This window comes from Pieris napi, chromosome 5, assembly GCF_905475465.1.
Source record: "Pieris napi chromosome 5, ilPieNapi1.2, whole genome shotgun sequence".
NCBI lineage: Eukaryota > Metazoa > Arthropoda > Insecta > Lepidoptera > Pieridae > Pieris > Pieris napi.
Window position 1 is genome coordinate 12,893,780 of NC_062238.1, and position 23,228 is coordinate 12,917,007.

A 23,228-nucleotide genomic window follows, 5' to 3' on the forward strand; every position below is an offset into this window, starting at 1 on the left:
ATAATATTTATTTGACATAAATATAACTATGAAAAACTTGAGACAATGGTTTGGTCAAAGCACCAAGTCATTGTTTAGGAGCGCGGCATCCAAAATTAAAATAGCCATGATGATCGCCAACCTTCGCAAGGAGATGGCACTATAAGAAGAAGATAACTATTATAAGTTTCAAGAAGAAAATCAAAACAAATTTAAAAAGTTTGGTCCCTGTGGCAGTGTTTCTTTAACGCTGGCAACATTCAAGTGTTATTATCTGGTAAAGATAATCAAAACACTTAAAAATAATAAATCTTGTTGAAACAACGGTACCAAAACCGTCATGTTACATTATATGCGTTGTAACCTAATCAATAAACAAAACACGTAAGCATTTTGTCCTAAACTACAACACAATTTATCTGTATTACATGAGAGCATAAAATGAGGGGTAAACTTCACAACAATTATACGGATCATAGATACTATAATAACAAACGTAATCCATGGATATAACTCAACAAATACACGATCAGAAACGGTTGAACCCGGTATAATTAACTAAAACATAAACTATTAGATAAGTTCAGTTCCCCGAAGGTTGTATCCGCCTTGTAGACGGGATTAGCTGTAATTATAACAAGGGGCTTCTCATCAGCAGAAGTGCTAGAGATAAAATGTAATAACGATTTGATGAACATTTGTGAATCTGAATTATCATATTAACTTGTAAGATAACTAGAATTTGTCGCCAGTATAATGATTTATTTCAATAAAACAAAGGCCTCCTACAAAACATCGGGAAACCAAAGCCTTAGACCCAAAAGTCGACAGCCTGCCTAAGGCATAGAATATATCATGAAACAGATACAAAAATCTGAGACCCAGACCTAAAAAGGTTGTAGCGCCACAATTTTTTTTTATTAGAATACTAAAAAAAATGTAAATTTTAGGAAACTAGTAATCAATTAGTAATTTATAAAACGTTAAATAGTTGTAGCGCCACTGATTATATATTTTTTAATAATCACACATACCTCACAAACACGTGCACACACATAAACAAACAAAATATATAAGTATTATATTTTACTAGAGTAGGCCGATCATAGTAATTCTTTGTTAATTATTATACGTTTGATATTGTATTTTTTATAATAAGCTCTTGGATACATAAAAATAATAAACATACAAAATAACAACACCTACGTTAAGCTGATGATTTGTATGGCAAATAGCAAACCTTCGCCTAATTTTAAGTGAGAATAGTGCGCAATTGCTTTGTCACACTTAAAAGTGGAAAACGTCCTTATAAGGGTTAAGCACAAATAGCTGAATAAGAAAGCATAGCATATGACAGAAGACGTACTATGAAAAGTTATTGACGAACATTGAAACCGAAATGATATAGGGAGTCATCAATTCTTGTAGGGTTGCGTATTTTGTGGGAGTTATATATGCATAAAATTATAAAAGAAAATATGACATCACATATTTTACACACACATCAATTATATTAGAAAAAAAAGAACTAAAACTACATGTAAACTTAAACCTCATTAAGAGCTTGATAAATGTTAGTACTTTCATCAATGTTAGTAATTAAGTTGTGAGAGCGAGACAGCCTATCAATGTTCAAGCATTAAAAGTAACAAATAATTGAATAGCAAGATTTTAAATAATTGGTATTTGATATAACCATTAATTAAAACTTTCCAATTCGTATTTAAATTAGAATAATCTTACTTAGGATTCTATTAAGCACTAAAAATGAACAATTTTAAAATATTTTTTTTATCAAGATACGATCATAGTGAAACAAATAAATATCATGTAAATCAAAAAGGGATAAATGTCCCATTCATTACAGTAAATTTCCCTACTATTTTATGCAAACCATAAAAACAGTAAAAACGTCGCTTATCGCCGACACACAAAACAATTTATACATTGAAAAACAAATTTTCGCTGAGGATAAATGAAATTCACTGTTCCATTGACAAGTTATGGATCCGGGTTGAAGCGGGACAGTTGTATATAACTATTGGTAAGAATGAGATAAAACACAAAGCATGGATTTGTAGCATTTGTTTAGATTCCGCTCGGTTAACAGTTAAAAAACATAGTTTATTTATTTACGAGTATAAGTCCTTAAACAACATGCATGCCTAAAAAGACAAGAAAATATGACGTCCATAATAACATTACACGTCAATTTTATATATATAAATATTAGAACATAAAAATGTCTAGTAAAAAAACACACAGTCAATCAGTAAAAACTAAACGAAATAGAATAGAATCTCTTAATTAAAATCTCGCTTGATCATAAATTTAATTTAATTGTGAGATACACTTGATAATAATGAGTTACGAAGGAAAATGGTGTTAATGATTGCCAGTCACCCGGGGTGTGAGTAACAGAAGATTACAGAAAATAATCAGATATTTCTAGTCCAATCACAGACACGCAATTTTATTCTTCTTTCAGTTTGACGAATCGCAGTCAAAGTTAGCATACCCTAGATTAATATTAATTTTAAATTCTTATATTACGTACTTGGTGTATATGTTTTTATTATTATAAGAGTTTTGTACTTACGTGTTAAGCTCGAGATCCAGTCTAAATTTGTGGTTGAACGCTTTGATTAGAAGCGAAGTGCGGTGATAGTGTTTGCCGGTCTGAAACAAGAAATCGTTTTAATACAAATAAAAATCGTGTTCAACTTTATATATATACTAGCTGACCGGGCAAACGTCGTTTTGCCATGTATATCATTTAATAAAAAAATAGGGGTTGATCGAAGAGTGGTGAAAGTTAGGGGTTGTTTGTATTTTTTAATGTTGTATCATAAAAACAGAAAAAAATATCTAAAAATAAAAATAAAATATTTAGGGGTGGACTACCCTTAACATTTAGGGGGATGAAGAAAATGTTGTCCGATTCTCAGACATACCCAATATGCACACAAAATTTCATGAGAATCGGTCGAGCCGTTTCGGAGGAGTTTAACCACAAACACCGCGACACGAGAATTTTATACATTAGATATGTAAACGATATAGCAGTATATTTTTATCACTTATAAATAATCCAATATTATTCTTTCAAAAATAAAAATATTTGTTCCTTTTTATGTACTTCAGCCCTGCGATTCTGTAACTCACTTCACGAAAAGATGGGAGCTTGTACTTTATTGTTTATCAGAATGCCAAATCATAAAATGACTGCTTCACGACTGATTTCAGAGAGACCGCCGATGCGAAAACCGCTGTGTGAGTTCGTGAAGTGAGTTACAGAATCGCAGGGCAGAATTCTAATATTCTGTTAATATGAGTGAAATACATTACTTATGATAACTATATAATGCACGTTGCTCAAATTTCCGATCAATTTGACGTTTTCGCAAATGCAATAAACATTCTCGGTGCAAGAATGTATAATAATTTCTATGAAAATGCAAACTATTTCCTCAATAACAAAAGCATAGCTGAAGTATTTATTTATTAAAATCTCTGAGAAATAGCTGAGAACTGTTAGTTAGCACAAAACGAACAATTCATAGCATTATTATTATTGTATGAAATATTCAAACAGAAAACGAATGAATTTTAGTAAAATAAAACAGTAGTCGATTTTTAATTATTATTAAACACTTTTGGGATTTCACTTACGTTAATTCGGTAGTAACGTAATGTTATATATCCCTAGATAACGTCAGATTTCTCACCTTAAAATCACTTAAGTAAATTTAAGCAAAAACTTTAACGCATATAAAAAATCAGTAAGAGACTCACTCCTCCTAAAAATACTATAAAATCAGCACTTCATAACTTACACATTACTTAAACATTCGCTCTATTCTGTAATAAAAATAGCACGCAACGAATCGCAATACGCCTCATACATTAACCGTCAGCGCCTGCAAAAACCCATACAGCATGAAGTTAGTGAAATGGGTCAACAAGTTAGAAAGGGGAGGCTCTCACCGTTTCCAGACTGCGCAATTATACCGTACTTCATTCTAGCAAGTCTTACTCGACAGTTAAATTTAATTTAAACACCATTGTTTCAGAATCAAACGAATAGTACCTTTTGTTTTTGGAAATATGCTTGAGGTTACTCTAATTTCGTTTTATTTATAGCATGGTCACGGTGAAGAGAATTTAAAGCATTCGCTTAATTACAAACAATTTATTGTTTAATATTTACTTTATAATTCATTAATGGAAAATAACATTACATTTACGCTTTGATTGACTAACGAAAGGAATTACGTAGCATTAAATGTTGGACTCACGTTGATATTATTTCCTTATGATCAATATTTCAACTTGCGAAGGTGTTATTTTACTTAAAAAAACTATTTCCTAAATTGATGTCTATCAGTTTGAATCGCGGTTGATTACACACATCTGCCTTGCGATTCTGTAACTTACTTTTCAAACTCACACAGCGGTTTTCACAGCGGCGGTCGTGCTCAAATCAGTTGTGAAGCAGTCATTTTATGATTTGACTATCTGATAAGGAGGTAGCTTGTAGTTTATTGTTTATCAGAAACCGCTGTGTAAGTTTGAAAAGTAAGTTACAGAATCACAAGGCAGGTCGAGTTAATTATCAAAATATCGGGCACAGAAGACCGCGATGTCTTGCAACAGATAGAAAATTATCTGCATTCAAAAATGTATATGCGACGAAAAGCTTTCTAAGACAAGTTCTTAATTTACCGCAGGCGTAATTCGTTTGCTTCATACATCAGAGCCCGTCGATTCCACTTCGTAGGTCACTCTCGATAAGGGTCTCTAATTTAATAATCAATAATCGAATTAGTACGTGTCGTCTGTCGACAGCTCATATAATTCCATTACAAAAAGGACAGAAAACGGTTGTATAAACAAGGGATTTTAGTTTTCATATTGTTGTTATACTTTGTGTGCGTTATTAAGTCAATAATATTTTGTAAGACAAAAATAGTTAGTGTTGATTATTAATTGTTATATATTCGTCTTATACTCGTACTTTGACAATATCATGTAACGAAACTGGCAATACACGGTGAAACTTGACAGGCACAAGAGGCTAAATTAGCATTAAATAAATGTGCATTATAAAAAAGGGGCAGAAAAAGTCTACCCCGTATCCCGTATTTTGGATATGGGACAAATATTAATACGAAAAACTCATATAAAACAGCTATTTATATCAGAAATATAAACATTTATTTATTATTTTGTATGACAAAGTTATAAAATGCACAAAAGTTTTGTACATAAACAGAAAGTCTACATATGCAGATTATCTGTGCGTGTAACACCTTGCTACGAAGTCGCTACGAGAGTTCTACGAAGTTGGGGCTACGTCAAACTCTGATTCGAATAATGTTACACTAAACAATGTTATTGAGTTACTTTAAAATACTTTTAAGCAAAATTTTCGATAATAATATAACTTTTTAATGGTTTAAAAGCCAACGCAGTGATGTTAACTGTATTAAGGCTGTAACAATATTACGGTGGTTTAATCACATGACTGATGCAGGATAACCAAATTCCGTGTCCATTTTCAGATATATTCGATAATGTGCTTAAACATTTACGTATATACCTAAATATCATTTCGGTTTAACAAAATATTATGTAAATATTTTAATAAAGGACAACTTGTCCATATCTTCGTTATCGTATAATAAACATTAATTCTTGTACATTATAAATATCACGTACTTTACACAATAACAAATTAAGTAATCGTTATTTAATACGCATTAATTCTTGAACCTTGTGCTTGTACTTGTTGTAATAAATGCATTTTATACACTCACAATTTAATCATTATTTAATACTTATTTTTTGTTCCATATATTTTTATTAATATTAAAAATACTAAGCTTGTATTTTATAAAGTTGAGTGCCGTTGTAATTTTCCATGCTTTTAAAACAAGCTCTTGTAATAATATGAAGGACTTAATATGCATAAAAGCTTAACTAGGAATGTAATTTTTAATTATCTTTTGAAATAGCGAGTTTATAAAGAGATAAAGCTGGAATGAGGGCTGAGATAAGAACAATTAAGGGGCGGATCCAGAGATTTATTAACTTAAGCCCTGACTCACTTCACTCTCACTATGATACCGTTGTAGCATCCTAATCCTAACTTGTCTTAAAATTTTAAAAATATATTCTTATAATTTTTGTTCTTTTAGTAAGCTTTTTTTTAATTTTTACTAAAAAATATTTCATTTGATAGTATATCTAAGACCGGCATAATATATAGCACATAATGTTATTAGTCAATCTGTGTTAATTTGTTTTGATTGATTGATTTTTTTCTATATCGCAATTAAACCTTACAGTGAAGGTATACAAGGAGAACCCTCAAAAGTTTGAGTCCAAGACGGACTTGGAGCACCCGAAATTATTATTTAAAGTTATATATTTATTACAGGTTCTAATTCAAAAAACTAGGCTTTATATAAAACGTAAAAAAGTTTAATTAGTATAAGAAAAAGCTACAAGTAAAATATAACATTCAATATGAAACATTGAAATATCTTTTTTTATACATTTCCAAAGACAATACGAGAAATATGTTTCCAATAAGGGGTGTTCTCAAGCGAAGACGAGAACGCGTGAACGCTTCAGAGAACATTACGCACCTGAACAATCAATAAGTACTATCAATATTTCTTTGTGCTTTAAACTGATAAGGAAATAAGTAATTTACGACCTAAAATCATCAAAACAGGCCAAATTATCGTATCACTAAACAGTTCAGACATTCATTATAATAAATTTAAATAATTTTTGTTCTATCTACAAATATTATTTCCCAGAACACATCATGTACGGGTGAAAGTTGGGTTAAAGGTGAAATTTATTGAATTCTGTGAACAATAATGTAACTTCTATAATTTGAACATATTTTCCTTGTCGAAGATTTGTATTTATTATTTTTATTATTGCTTTCATAGTATATACATTCTTCAAACGTTGCTTCATTTATTTATTTTGGTTTGTTTTTAATGATTTTATAAAACTTAGAAAAACGTATTGGTGGTTTTCTGTAAGATATATTTCCATGGCGTCATTTTGTTATCATGCACAACTATGCAGTTGTGCATGGGTTAAACAGGAATAAACAAAATGAATTTAAACAAACACAATAGCTTTTTTTTACCTTTCTTATTACTGGCTGATTAAATGTTTTGAACTTCAATGAGACCCAAGTACCGAGTATCACTAAGTAGATTTCACGTAGATTTTAATGTAGATCCATCCTTAGTCTTCATCTCTATTTCCTTGATTATTTTACTTTTTAAGCAAGCAACCTGCCTTCTGTACCGTATATATTTCATATTTTCTTTCACAAATGAGAATGTAATAATACTAATCATATAAACTTAATAAACCATTTAATTTATAGGCATTTAAAATTTAGGCTGAATATATTAATAGATTAATTTTGCAACTGTATAAACTTAAAAAAACTTCATCATTATTATAGCTTGATTAATTTTTGCATAAAACCAATTTTGAAATTTTCAACCTTGGTTGAGATTACTATTAATTGAGGCGGAAAATCTATAATAAAGTATTAACATTTATGCAGGTAACCTCTTATCCTATAGTATAAAGATAGTGGATGTCAAGTGCTGGAAAACTTTGCACAAATGCAAAAAATGCGTAATGGTAGTGCAGGTTTATTCTTTCAAAAGTTAAATTCTATGTACTTCCTAGATAAAGTTTATAATGAATGGAAAACGTGCCGCCTCATTTTTCAGATAACTACTGAGAAATCTGGATTTCTTTTAAACTTAAAGCTTATGTAAGCTGCTGCTTTCAAAACTTGGAATTTATTTTTAAAAGTGTTTGACTTTTCTTCTTTGACGAAGGGTAGAAAACTGTATTTGAAAATATTTTTTACTTAGAAATACAAATGTGTTTAAGTGTAAAAATATCTATTTTAAAATTATATTATTATTTATTAGAAAATATATAACTGTAATATGTACTGTAGGTGAATGTAAGTAAAAAATTCCTTTTAATTTCCACGAAGAAAATGTTGATAATATAACGATTTGTTCAGTACTCCAAGAATTGGCTTATCGGAACGATTTATAGTCATATCCGATTTAACTACCTGTGCTCCAAGAGTATGAAGTAGAGTTTAAATATTTCGTTAACTTTTAGGTAAATCTAAAAGTTAGCCGAAAGCAATTATCAAACTGCAATGGGCAACATTTGGTTCGTTACTTGTGTAACCGATGTGACCACAGTCGACCCCGGATAATTAGTAGAATTGAATTTTCATTATCAGCAAGAGTTTAATGTGTTTGTATTATGATTGTCCAACCAAACGTTCCAACAATTTTATTCGGGTATAAATGAAACTATATTTGTATAGAGCAGTGTTGGCCTAGTGGCTTCAGCGTGCGACCCTTATCCATCGATCGTAGGTTCGATCCCCGGCTGTGCACCAATGGACTTTCTTTCTATGTGCGCATTTAACATTCGCTCGAACGGTGAAGGAAAATATAGTGAGGAAACCGCCTTACCTTCGACCCAAAAAGTCGATGGCGTGTGTCAGGCTGTGCTTGCCTATTAGATTAACAAATGATCATGAAACAGATACAGAAATATGAGAACTAGACCTAAAAAGGTTGTAGTGCCACTGATAATTTTAATAAATGAAACTGCTATAGCTCGGTGCTCTACGACTTTAGAGATAAGCAACTGTTATTTTACATATATAATACTTATATATAATACTCATTTGTAAACCTAATTGGGGGGTCTTAACTGTTAGTGTTAAATATATATTTGTTTATGCAATGACCAAACGTTTCAATTGCAGACGTAACAATTCGTTTATTATTTTCCTTTGGTTTGTTTTGATTTTCAATTCGCTCAAGGAAAATAATAAAAAATCTGCCCGTCGGGAGATGCATTATTTGAAATAAAATCCGACCCGGGACGGATGAAACGTTTTAGGTAAATGCCTCGACGTTTTACGGTACACTTGTGGCCAACAAAAAGTTTACAAAAATAGTCCAAGAGCAAGCAGCCGGATGCAATTCATTTTACCTTTCTAATATTTAGAAGTACTCTTACACTTTACTTAATCAAATAATATTACTGACTGGCGACCTGCAAATATAGGAGTTATATAGAATTATTCTAGGTCAGCCACAACAACCAGCCTCTTACAAAGATTACATCATACAGCATCTAATACATATATTATGGTAGCTTGTGATAAAGGAATTTAATTGTTATTATTACCTGTTCACCTTTCAGCTTAAGTTTGGAAATATTTATAAATAATTAAATATATATACAGAAGGCGTGTTACTTGCCTAAAAAGTTAAATAATCAAGGAAATAGTTGTATCCGAGATGAAGACTTAGCATGGTTGAATATACATTAACATCTACGTGAAATCTACTTAGTGATGCTCCGTACTCATTGAAGTTCTTAACATTTAAGGGCCGGCAACGCACTTGTGAGCCTTCTGGCAATGTGAGTGTCCATAGGCAGCGTGGCGGTATCACTTAATATCAGGTGAGCCTTCTGCCCGTTTGCCTCCTATTACATAAAAAAAAATCTGTGAATAATAAGAAAGGCAAAACCTATATTGCAGTGTCGGTCTAGTGGCTTCAGCGTGCGACTCTCATACCTGAGGTCGTAGTACCCCCGGCTGTGCACCAATAGACTTTCTTTCTATGTGCGCATTTAACATTTGCTCGTACGGTGAAGGAAAACATCATGAGGAAACCGACATGTCTTAGACCCAAAAAAATCGACAGCGTGTGTCACTGGAGGCTGATCACATCAGATTTAAAAATGATCATGAAACAGATTCAGAAATCAGAGGCCAAAACCTAAAGAGGTTGTAGCGCCACTGATTCATTATTTTATCAAAACCTATATTTGTATCAATTCATTTTGTGTATTGCTTAGTTGTGCATGTGTAAAACACAATGACAAAATCACGCCATATAAATACATAGTATTTAAGATTTATGTTGATTGTTTTGTAAAAGTTTCAGTATTGTGTTCTCTATTTTATATTTAACCTAAAATATAAGTCTCCCCGTGTTTTGGGCGTCGTGAGGGCGTACGGATGATTTGTGAGCGGCGACAGAACGGTGCAACTTGGATTTATGAAAGAACCGTGCTCCGTCGCGCTGGAGATTGATTGCCCTAACAAACATTTTATTAGCAGGCATTTGTTTAATGGATATTAAGACTGGAGGAAACTTTATACTCTAAAAAGTAAAGTTTTCGAAAGGTAATATAACGTTCAAAAAAGTATATTGAACGATGATTTTTTATTCTGAAAATACATTATATTTTAACGGTCTTAGATATGTATTATATTAGATATACTTATTATTTTTTAAATTATAATTTGACATATATATTATTATAGTTTTACTCAACCTAACCTAATCACAAATTTTTTTTTCTTTTTATTATGTTACAGGAGGTACCGCTGCCCATGGACTCTCACACTGCCAGAAGGCTCGCAAGCGCACTGCCGGTCTTTTAAGAATCGGTACGCTATTTCTTTCTGATCCAAATTCTACAATCAAAACAACTACAACAAAAACGAAAAACCAAATAAGTCTATAAGAACAAAAATCAACAAAAGGAAAGATAAAAGAGAGAAAATTGTGTAAATATATTTGGCCACTCAAGGCGTTCGTATTAAAACAGCACTTTGTTCTGAGATACCTGCTACATTTCGGCCGTAACAGTTGAGTGGGTCTCGCAAAAAATATTCGCACGCATGTTGCCATACACTGGATATACGTGGAGCGTAATAGCATCTATCTGCCTACTTTATAATAATAATTAATCTCGTCGTGTTAGAACTGCCGTGCGATTCTGTTAATCCGTGAGTTCACCTCGCACTAACAACGCTAGCTTCGTCACTCACGTAATTTTTGGAATCTCATGGTATTCTGTTAAGCAATTTCACATTACGTCTTGACAAGCGGAGAGAGCTTGTAGTTTAATGTTTATCAGAATGCCGCAAGATTTGAGCGCGACCGCCGCGGCGAAAACCGCTGTGAGAGTTCGAAAAGTGAGTTACAGAATCGCAAGGCTGTATTGGCTATATGACAGACCCATTCAAAAGATCGGGCACTCCCTTTCTGGTGATTCGTGGATTCCGAACATGTGGGAAGGAAAAAAATATGGAAAGAAAAAATTCATAAATTTTTCAGCCTTAAAATCTTTTTCAAAGAAATTGAAACTGGCATCATTTAATATAGACAGTTAATTAAAACTTAAGCGATGATTCAATATCATAAACGCCAAAATGACAATTTAATCTCGACCAAGCTGTTAGCTGCGACTTAACACAAAAGATCAAAAAAATTACCCAGTGCTCAGCCAATTCCGAGCGACCTATTAATTTTTTACTCCCAAATTCCAGCTTCTTGCAAAATGGCAAGTCATTGTTTGCTAGAGTTTGGTGAAATAATGGTCCCGGGGTTTGATACATAGCCTCTTTAGCTAATTAAAAACATTGGCCGGTCAGCGCTGGGTCGACCGGGGCGGCGCCCGCCCTAAGTCAGCTAGAATTGATTACAGTATGAAATTAACATACTAATTATAACCAAACTATGTTTTGGAACATGTGAGTTTGCCTTCTTTTTTCAAATTTAAGTGTTTTGGAAAAACATAATTTAAAAAAAACACGACGATATCTAGAATATTATCATATAAATAACATCTGTTGTGCTACAACCTTTAGGTCCGTCCATCAGATTTCGACATCTGTTTCAATAGGAAAGGAGGTGATCACCCTCCTGTGCCTGACCCACGCCGTCGACTTTTTGGGTCTAAGGCAAGCTGGTTTCCTCACAATGTCTTCCTTCCGCGTTCGAGCAAATATTAAATACATATAGAAAGTAAGTCCATTGGTGCACAGCCGGGGATCGAACCTACGACCTCTGGGATGAGTGTACGTCTGATCTATTTTATTATATTTTAAATTCAAGGGCGTGTTTGTCTTATGACTGCGTAATTGTGCGCAGATGATCCGGTATTTTATCTGAATTTTAACGTGAACCACTTTCCCGCAGATATGATTTCAATGACTCAAAAGAGGCTAATATAAACCCGGATCCCAACCATTATTTGCTTCCAAACGTAACATATCCTATGCAAACTGGCCCTTACAAATAAAAAGCAAAATTGGCAGGCAAATGTGGAGTAAATGCAAACTTTTTAAAACATTTTCAGTTTCATATCTTAAGGGTAATATTGAAATACTTGTTGACGTCAAGTTTACCTTGATTTGGGAGGAAAATTAATTTTCATATAACTGGTAAAGGCTCTCGTGAATTGTCAAATGGAAAATTTCTTTTGTGCCGAAATGAAAAACCGAATATAACAATTATTGTTTTGAGGTGAAATTTCACCGAAATCAAAATTTCTACTCAGTATATTTTAAGCACAATTTTTGTTTCTATATCAATTAAATACACCAGCAGTAGTTACTAATGTGTTCAGTCTGGATAAATTCCATAGAGACACCATTCTATTGGTGAGATTATAAGGGCGTCGCCTAATGGCGAAACAAAGAAAGTATTGTTTCTTTTGTTTTTAGCTAAAACTATATGATCAAGATATTTGTTTTCGTAATAACAAGTATTATAACATTACGCCGTCTAAGAACTAATATTACTAAAGTACTTTAAAATTTGTAAATTCAAACAAAGCCACTGATTCTTTATGAACTCAATTTCACTTAAGGATAGTTCTAAACAACGACAAAAAGTCTAAGTTGCAGTGATACATAATAAATGTTCGTTGGAAACTTCAACGCAAGCTTTACCTAACTCGTTACTAAGGAAACTTCTAACTCCCTGCTTGCTTAAACTATTATAAAATAAATTTTATGTTATAAGGGTTATATATATATATACGATTTTACATTCTGCGAGATTTTTTTTCGTAGTGCGACTTTACATGAATTACAACCTAGCCTATACAATAATTATGGCTAACAAGTAATTTTATGTTGACTTAATTTTCTACAATACTAGTGAATAGTTTAAACTAAGGTAATGTTCATTAACAGTCTTAGTGTTCTATAATGTTTTGACACTACGTTCGTGTGTCCGAGATGTATAAAACCTGATAAAACGTTGCCCGGGAAATGTGATTTTCTTTTATTTTTTTTAGAACCCTGGACATAATATGCTAACGCTCTACGCCCTTGACTTGCGAACTGGTAGTAAATGTTAATTTACAATTAATTTAACTTATTTTTGACGTTCATAAGTGTACTTGTTTACCTATATGAATAAAGATATTTTGAGTTTAAGAATTGGCGAAAATCAAACGTAGAGCCGAGTTATATTTAGTGTTTATTACCAATTTTACCATGCTCGAAAACTATAGTAATTATCAAGGATTATGTGGAGTAATTTATATGATGTATTGCGTGGGGAAGGCGTAAAGCCGCCATTTTGATGTCGTTGCTGACAGCTGTAAATAGTCGGGACTCGTTATGTGATAAACAAAAAGTGATAATTGAAAGATAAAAAGGGTTCAGTCTTTAGACAAAACTGCTGTATAAGAATAATATCAGTTTGCTGATAGTTTATTATTTAGATATTAAGAAAAGATTATGTAAAATGTAAATATACTATCTTTAGTCATACTAAATTAGTACAATATTCGGTGGGTTGGTATCGACTATGTATTTGCGTGTTGTTCCCACGAGAATGTAAGTGCGTGCTCCTATTTCAACATGCCTACTGCTGATAAAAGATAAATCTTTGTTTTTAATCATTAATTACTAAAGAAGTCATGTGGAACATGGTGTAATGGTTGCAGTTCCTTACAAGCATTGTGTAAAACAATAACTTGGCGAAAACCAGTGGCGGAGAGTTTATTGCCAGTTCTTCTCGTCCGTTCTACGCCCTTGATTTAAGAACTGACAGTAAATGTAAAATTAGAAGCATTTTGCATTTAATATCTTTATTGACATTGTGTTACCTAAATTAATAAATGATTTTGATTTTTTTGAATTGGCGTCCCATTACTCGACTTAAAACATTGCAAGATGATAAATTTAAGCATAGAGCAAAGTGGAGCGATGAAAAATGACGTTGGCAGCTTCCAAATCATACCGACGCCTGCTATAGTCGCTATATGATGAAATGCTACAATTTTGCGCCAATGGTGTAAATTGATGAAGTGCCGCAGTTTCACGGTAAAGTTTCATTCGCTACTCGTCAATAAAAATCGTGTTGAAATATGGAGCCTCCCATTATAAAATATACGTCAGGTATTTTGAGATTTTGTTGGTTCAGATAACAGAACAAATCAAACAGTCTCGGTCCTAATCCCATTTGAAAAAATAAAGACGGTGATGACACATATGAGTTGGAAAGCTGTCTATTTTCAGCATGATTTCGTGGTTTAAGGCTTTTAAGGTTGTCGAATAAAGTGGGCAACTGTTTTTGTGAAAACCGTTGTTAATAAAACGTTAATGAATTGGTCATTTGGTTCATAAAAGGGTTTTATCCATAGCGCGGCTTGATCCCTTGGCGTTGCGTAGTGATGTGGTCTCTGCATATTCTACCGCATTTACCATGGAGAGCGTTCAGAGGAATTGTTTGGATTAATACCTGTAGGTAAGTTTCATCATCGGACCTCAAGGAAGAATACCAAATTCCACCCGTATCACCTTGACGTCCGTCCTTTTACAACTGAGCGTTTTTAAGGCAGATTTGCCGCGCACCACTGCTATGCAGCCCACTGTAGTATTTCTGAACCAATTTGACCAAGGGTTCTTCGAGAATAGAGGCGGTTTGACACTGTCGAAGGTCCATGAGCGGCAGTATCACTAAACATCAGAGCCTTGTTTTATAAAAAAGAAAGAGAATAATCGTCGCAACTGGCGTCTTTACAGAATTATGAAAGGTTTTTAAATAGTTTTCCAACATTTCCATAGATTCACTGAATTAAAAACAAAAAATAATTATATCAAAATGCAATACCAGCACACAAATTGCTAATTTGACTATCAAAAGAGAAATATCAGTTTGTCGAATCCAAACTAAACCTAATTCTACGCAGCAATCAGCACTCTATTGAACTGACAATGAAACATTGAAATGGACACTGCTACTTTGTATGCATTGTCCGATGCTAATATTGCCTGAAGTATTTTCATACGAATATTGAGCAGTGTTGGCCAAGTGGTATCAGCCTGCGACTCTTATCCCTGAGGTCGTAGGTTCGATCCCCGGCTGTGCACCAATGGACTTTCAACGTGGGCATTTAACATTCGCTCGAACGGTGAAGGAAGACATCGTGAGGAAACCGGCTTGCCTTAGAACCAAAAAGTCGACGGCGTGTGTCAGGCACAGAAAGCTGATCACCTACTTACCGATTAGATTAACAAATGATCAGACCTAAAAAGGTTGTAGCGCTATTGATGTTTTTTTTTCATACGAAATCAAATACAAACAAGACGTCTTTATTATACCCTTATCAAAACTAACAATCGGCCACTAACAAGCATGAAACAAAAATCAGAAAATGTATAAGAAATACAACGTTATTTTACATTCATATCTGCGATACCTATTGTTAAAATATATTTTTTTTTCCTACAATAAAGTTCACACAAGAGAGTGCGACCTTACATGAATTGTAATCTAGCCTGTACAATACAATAATAAATGGCTAATTTGTGTCAAGGAGTTGGATTGCCTCAACATTCACATAGCTATGTCGCCATTAAATAATAAAGATAAAATTTAGTTTAATTAAGTATTATAGGTGTATATCAAAAGTATATTACAAGCTTCAGGAGTAAGTACTAATTCAGTATTATATTATGGTAGGTATATATTTGCCTTTTAATAAGGTAATAGCAAAATACTGTTATAAGGCTAATAAATAATCTAAAAACCCCGATAAAATTGCATTCTGATCTAATTTAACCGACATATTTTCTAACATAAATATAATAAATGTTTCAGATATCCAACATCCATGATCATTCACACAATAAATTATCAAAGTGATCGGAATAGTACATCATAATATACATCCGCTATTTTCTTAGAGACTAAATTGTTTAAATATAAAGACTTTAGCTGTATTTAAGGTAAGGGGTTTATTGTTTTGCTAGGAATCGGATCTCTGGCTTATACGCTATCATACTTAAACACTTAAACCTTAAGCCATGGGGTGGAGTAATCTACTCTTGTGTAGTACATGATAACATGAAGTGATCTTTAAAAGTAAGATCCAGGATTTGATTATATTTATTGACGTTTACCACATCATACATAATGCTATGTCTACAGAATATGTTATATTTTCTTTATTCTTTCTAAAATATATGACAATTTTGGTAAACATAACTGTTACAAAAATAAAAAATACATAAAAATAGAATAAAAATGTTTTTTTTACACAACGTTTGTAAGGAGCTGCAACCATTAAACCATGTTCCACATGACATCTTAAGTAATTAATAATAATAACATAAATTAAAAACAAAGAGTTGTCCTCTATCAGCACGAGGCATGGTGAAATAGGAGCACGCACTTACATTCTCGTGGGAACAATACGCAAACACATAGTCGAAATAATTAACATCACCGCATACACGAATTTAAGTACGACAAGTCACCACAAGTAGCATCCGTTCACGAGTATGACGCATGGCCAGCCATCGGCCCCCTCGCCATATTTTAGGGAGAGAGACAACCCGACGCATGGACGCCGCCACAAGCAATGACATTTAAATAAAAAAATTAAAGTAATATTACAATAAATTCAATTTATAAATTTCAGTTACACAGGTTAGGTAAAATAAAATCAATCTAAATGCGAATCTTAAAACAGTTCTCGCAAACCTGCTTAGCTCATACACAACTTTTGCATTTATAATATTAAATAAAATAAAGTTCTGCTTTATTAAAAGTTTTTCAAAGCATTCGATTAAAGATCGCGCAACTTAAAGATCTAACGAAGAGGAACTAATTGGAGCCAGCCTTGGAATATAAGAGCCGAGTGCAGTTTTATCAGTCTCATTTCTTATATACTTTTGAAATTATTTTATGGTAGGTATTTATACATATCAACGAGTCTAGAAGATATTTAAAATAACATTTTTTTTTTGTGAAATTGGTTTCTGAACTTGAAAATATTTGTAGTTTTATCATGTAGAAAAGTGGCGAATCGTATTGGCAGTTATATTTATAATTCAAAAGACTTGTAATCGAAAAAGCGTTAAGAATTAAATTAATGAAACCACTTAAGTTATTAACTAATAATAAAAATCAGTAGCAATACTTTCAATGACATACTCGTCTCTTTCATCAAATGGAATTAAAATTTAAAAAAGGAATACACGAAAGAATAAAACAGTATTATAATCTGATTGATTTTGTAGCTTGGTCCTGGCACTTGGTGTATCTTCTGTACACGATGACCTATATCTATTGGTAGATAGTAACAATAATAGAGTGTAAGAGCATTTCTTAGATTCTTATCTTTTAATATCAGTCTACTAGTATAACCACATTTAGCATATTACCTTTAAAAACTGAACATCTTCAGCATATGGAAAAATAAAAACAGTAACAAAAAACTAGTGGAAAAAGAAAAACGACAAAGTACTTCGTCTTAATAGTGTTACTTGCTTGTTTTCTATTTCCTAGATTGTCGCATTATTTTATCATTCTGTACCAGAGATATTAAATTCAGTGAAATTCATATGAACCCAAATGATGTGGTAAAATCTGAGTTGCAGCTTTCATCACTTATATCGTCGGAAAATTCACACTAAACCTCTTAATATGCGAACACTTTCAAGTTAGTGCATAAATCCCGCAGTCCGCACTCGCCCGGCTTAATGTTGCTGAGTTATCGCCAACGGAATTTATCATGGCTTACCTTGGTGGAAAATGCTACAAGTGCTGTTTATAATCTTCTATATTTATCACATAAATTGAGGATTCCTTTTATTTATTTGTTTTTCTTGGTATTAAACAGAGTCTTCACTTCTTAGGCTTTAAGTATAACACAATAAAATGGAATATAAATGTCCAACAATAGTTACTATTGGGAAATACTTATTTGTAAGTCTGTGAAATAGTTGTATATGAATAAAATTTTAATAAAACTAAATAGACTGATAAATATGTTTTTTTTTATAGAACAGGGGGCAAACGGGCAGGAGGCTCACCTGATGTTAAGAGATACCGCCGCCCATGAACACTCTCAATGCCAGAGGGCTCGCGAGTGCGTTGCCGGCCCTTCAAGAATTGGTACGCTCTTTTCTTGAAGGACCCTAAGTCGAATTGGTTCAGAAATACTTCAGTGGGCAGCTGGTTCCACAAAGTGGTGGTGCACGGCAAAAACTGCCTTGAAAAACGCTCAGTTGTGGAACGACGGATGTCGAAGTGATTCTCGTGGAATTGGGTGGAATGTGTCTTAGAAAAGAAAAGAAAAAAAAGAAGACAAAAACTCTATTACTCATAATACGAGTAAAGGAGAATGTAGGTATAGTTAAAAGAGAAAGTGCACTAGCCCCCATATTTTATGTAAAAGGAGGAAAACGGGCAGGAGGCTGATCTGATGTTCAGTGACCGCCCATGGACACATGTCAGACCAATTCTTGAAAGGCCGGCAAGGCACTTGCGAGCCTTTCAAGAATTGGTACGCTTCTTTTCTTGATGGACCGTAAGTCGAATAAGTTCAGAAATACTTCAGTGGGCAGCTGGTTCCACATAGTGGTAATGCGTGGTAATACTCGTAACTGCCAGTAATTTAGAATTAAATTACTGTTGCACAAGAAGAATACTTTCCGTTGCAGCATAGGACAGATTGATATGTCGCTTAAGATAATATAGAAATAGTGAAAAATTTGTTTCAGGAAAGTGGTTAGAGATGAAAGCTACAATCTTATAAGGCAAAGGGACGACACATTTAGGCGTCCGGCATTAATAATTGTTATTTATAGGAAAGTAGATATCAGCCTATGGGTGATATACATCGTGGATTTTTGGAACTGAGAAATGCAGTTCACAATGTGTGTTCGACGCGATTTTCGCTTGTTTCGAGCAAGTATGGGAATTTAAAAAAAGTTTTAGGCAGTGGTCACTAATATTCTGTGTTCGAATCGCCGTGTGCACCACGCTAAAATTGTCTAAAATAAATTGCGCAATGAAACGGTGTTGAAAATATCAGAGTAGATTTTGTATATGATACAACAGCATCTAATGAAATAGTCCATTTCCGTTTGTCGTTTTGTGAAAACTGCTTTAATAGTTGAAGTTCTTGTTGCTTTCCAGCTATAACGGTAACATTTAAACGCTTTATCTTCAAAGTGAAACTCGACTGTCATTGAGACGGCAGATAGTTTAAGTTAATGAAAAATTTCGTTTGATATTAACTGTTCGAAATACATATTTTTAATTTTATTAAATTTGATGAGGGTGATTTAAAAAATCTTTTTACTCGGCCGATCCTCACATTTTTTCTTTTTAGTTTTTGTTGAGATTCACTCGGGTAACGTTAGATGCATTTTTATATAAACTTATATATATAATATATATATAAGTTTATATAAAAATGCATCTAACGTTAAAAGATTTTTTAAATCACCCTCATCAAATTTAATAAAATTAAAAATATGTATTTCGAACAGTTTAACAGTTTAACAGTTTCGATCAGATTATATATATATATATATATATATATATATATATATATATATATATATAATATATATATACTGTTTGTTAATTTTTTGTCAAGAGTTACGTCCTCCATTTAGACTTTTATAGTGAGTGTTTTATATGAACGGATGAAGAGAAGCGATTAACAAGTAGGATAAATAAAGCAACCGTGGAAGGTAAAGTCGGGTTGGGTAGGTCTTGTCGTACATACCGGGACCTTAGCCAAATAAAAAGTGACAAAGCGGGGAAGCAGGGCTTCATGCGGTCAAAAGAAGGGTTGGCCATCCTATATCCTATTTCTAAAACTGAATGGCCCGGTCTATGGAGGATACTTGCTGTGTATCGTCACAAACTTATAATGGGCGTGGAGAGGCGGATGCAACCGTATCGCATGTCGGAAGGCGGCTCTGCTATTACCACGTCCCGCCAAAGGCGATCGTTGGTGGCGCCTTGGGGTTTTAGTGGGTATGCAAAATCGCGGGTTCCACATAACCCTTCTGCACTAAGCAGTCGCGTCATGCCGTAGGCAATGCATTTCCCGATTTATTTTATTATTATTTATTACTTAAGATGTCATGTGGAACATGGTCTAATGGTTACAGCTCCTTACAAACGTTGTGTAAAACAAAAAACTTGTCGATTAAAAAGAGTGGCGGAGAGTTTATTGCCAGTTCTTCTCTTCCGTTCTACGCCCTTGATTGAGATTGAGAACTGGCTGTGAATGTAAAATTAGAAGCATTTAGTATATATTTCTTTTTTGACGTCCAAAGTGTGCATTGTGTTACCTACATGAATAAATGATTTTTGAATTTGAAGTAAAAATTAAAAAAAAAAACATACCTGGACCAAATCCAGTACCAGAGAAGGGACATAAATGACGATGCATGGTGAATGACATGAAAGTGGATGAAGCAAGTGGAGATCAGTGGGTTCTGCCTAAAGGCGTGATAATATAAAAAAGCGAGCGAGAGAAATGATTAATTTGAAAAATATATAAAGAGTGTACGCGCTGTCGATTTTTATAAAGAACTCAATAAATTCTAGTTCAAACCGCCGTATAGGACCATAAAATATCAATTTGCCTGTATGAATATCGGCACGACAGCATCTCATACATAATGTATGAAACATTAATAATTCCATATATAAAATGTACATTTTTTAATTCTTTTAAGATAAAACGCCATGGACTAAAACTGGATATTGAAATATATAAGCACAAAATATAAGCTTTCCTTTTTGTCGGATAAACGTTTTTAGAAGAGGTTGTCTCAGTTGAGATTTGTACGGCTCATGTAAGGAAGATTTTATTTTTATCGAATGGTTGTAGTTTATAAGACAAGAAAAATAAAGTGTTTACCGCTTTCACGGTGCGCCTTTTTTGAATGCCCCGGCGTTTTTTATAACGAAATACTCCAATACTGGCAGCTGGTTACATAAAGATAATGCTGGTTACATATTGCGCAGCAGAATGTGCCTTAAGGAAGCGCTTTGTTTGGTATATTTTTGTTTATAACAAATATCAATTAACATTTCTTAAGACACACCGACAAAGCAATGCACACATGTACACATATGTACGTCCTGAATATACTTAGTACGTTAAGCAAATTCTAAATTATAATGATGTCTTAGATATAGTATGATGAAGGCTGGCTCATACGTCATGCTTGTGAACAAGTGCCGCTTCTGGAAACTGGAGTGCGAGGTTCCCGTTCAGTTTTGTAATTTAATACAAATAAAGAGCGGACCGTATCTCCGTCCTTCTGGTTTCTTCTATGTTTGCCATTATTTTGTATGATGATTTGATATTTGAAAAGAGTACCGAGAGCATTTTACGCCGGCTTTTTCTCTCGGCCTACACTATCTGCCTTCTTTGCAGATAAGTAGGGATGTCTACGAATTCAAATTTAATTAGTGATACCTGTATCTTATATTTCATAATAAAAAAAAAATATTTTGGTATTTTTTTTATGAGCCACTCACAAATACTTCCAACAAATTGAGTCTTACTTTTTAAAATAAAATTAATAATATAAAACTAAAAATAAAGAACTGAATATGTCAAAAAAATAAATCACAGTAACAACTAAAACAACTTCATTTGTTCACGCATAATCATTTATTATGTAAAAATGATTAATTAAATTTTTTTATTAGCTAACAGCTCTAGCTAGTCCAAAACGTAAAAGAAAATGTACTTTCCAACCTCGAAATGACTTTTCGAATAGAGGCCGGAGTTAAAAGTTTTAGCTATGTCCGAAGGATGATTGTTATAAAATAACTTTTTATGGAGTTCTTAAGTCGTAAAGGTAAGGTTTTTTACGATTCGACTTCCGAGAGCTATCTTTATGTAAGGACCGCAAAATAAATGACGCTCGTAAATAAATTGCGATTTGTAAGCCTTCTAAAATAAAAACAAGGAAATTCAATACCAAAATTCCTTTAGAAAGTTATTACTTTAGAAAACATATTTTTATATATATTCTTATTTGTTCAAAGTGGGTTCTAACGCATAAAAGCATGTTTCGTTACCAGGTTTTCCTTGACTTCGGTAAGATTTTAGTCTATGCATTTAATTTACGAAGGCTAGCCACTTATTGCAAGTAGTAAAGTTTGATTGATAACAAACATATGATACTAAGAATGCGTGGGCCGTCAATTTTGTTTAGAATAATCATTATCAGCAGGAAAGGTCATCAATAATGCGAAAGTGTCTTTTTTCAATAATTACACACTACAATAGTACCTATAATGTCAAAGAAGAATTGTGTAACTTAACAATAGTTACATGTATATATTATAGTGAATAATTCGAAGCGTAAACCAAATGTTAGCAATCATCGCACATTTGAAGCCAAAATGATCCCTTTAGTTTTTCCCATGCTCGTCAATTAAATATAACATTCTCCTTTCCGATAATGTCCAAAAAGGTCGACACTTGTATTGAAGTGTCACGTAGATTGAAGAACCCTTAAATAAGCCAAGTTAGTTTTTTGTTAGCGTCGCGACCTCACTACCCCTAATTTTATGTTAGTTATAAGCTCATATTTCAAACGATTAAGGCTAGTTGACCCAGCTTAAAAAAAAGTGTTTTATTTAACATATATTTGAACTTTCCTACACCAACCGCCACCGATCTTAACTCATTAATAATAAATATAAAAAACAAGATATTTATATTTTTGTATATTTATAAATTTGTTAGCGTTTTTAATTACACCAAAACTTTGATATATTATGAGTACTTTGGTTCAGTTACTTATGTAATATATAACATAGTGGACCCGACAGACGTTGTCCTGCATGATATTTCAAGCAATTAGTAAAGCAAAGTATGAAAGTACCGACTGCAGCGCCATCTGGCGGGCTGATTTGTGAATCTAAACCATTCCCAGATCCCCTTGAACACACACAAAAAATTTCATCAAAATCGGTCCAGTCGTTTGAGAGAAGTTCAGTGACATACACACTCACAGAAGAATTATATATATAAAGATGTGTAGGCTCATAAAATGTTGG

At 33.1% G+C, this 23,228-nt stretch overlaps 1 protein-coding gene across 8 annotated transcripts in view; it reads right to left on the bottom strand.

Annotated features, from left to right (window-relative positions):
* LOC125049980 (disintegrin and metalloproteinase domain-containing protein 11) overlaps window positions 1-23,228 on the bottom strand; it is a 258,309-nt gene that overhangs the window by 114,508 nt on the left and 120,573 nt on the right. For all 8 annotated transcript variants that reach the window (XM_047649555.1, XM_047649554.1, XM_047649558.1 and 5 more), the window contains exon 5: window positions 2,579-2,658. In XM_047649555.1, the coding sequence (XP_047505511.1) occupies window positions 2,579-2,658 (80 nt within the window). The remainder of the gene's footprint in view (window positions 1-2,578; window positions 2,659-23,228) is intronic.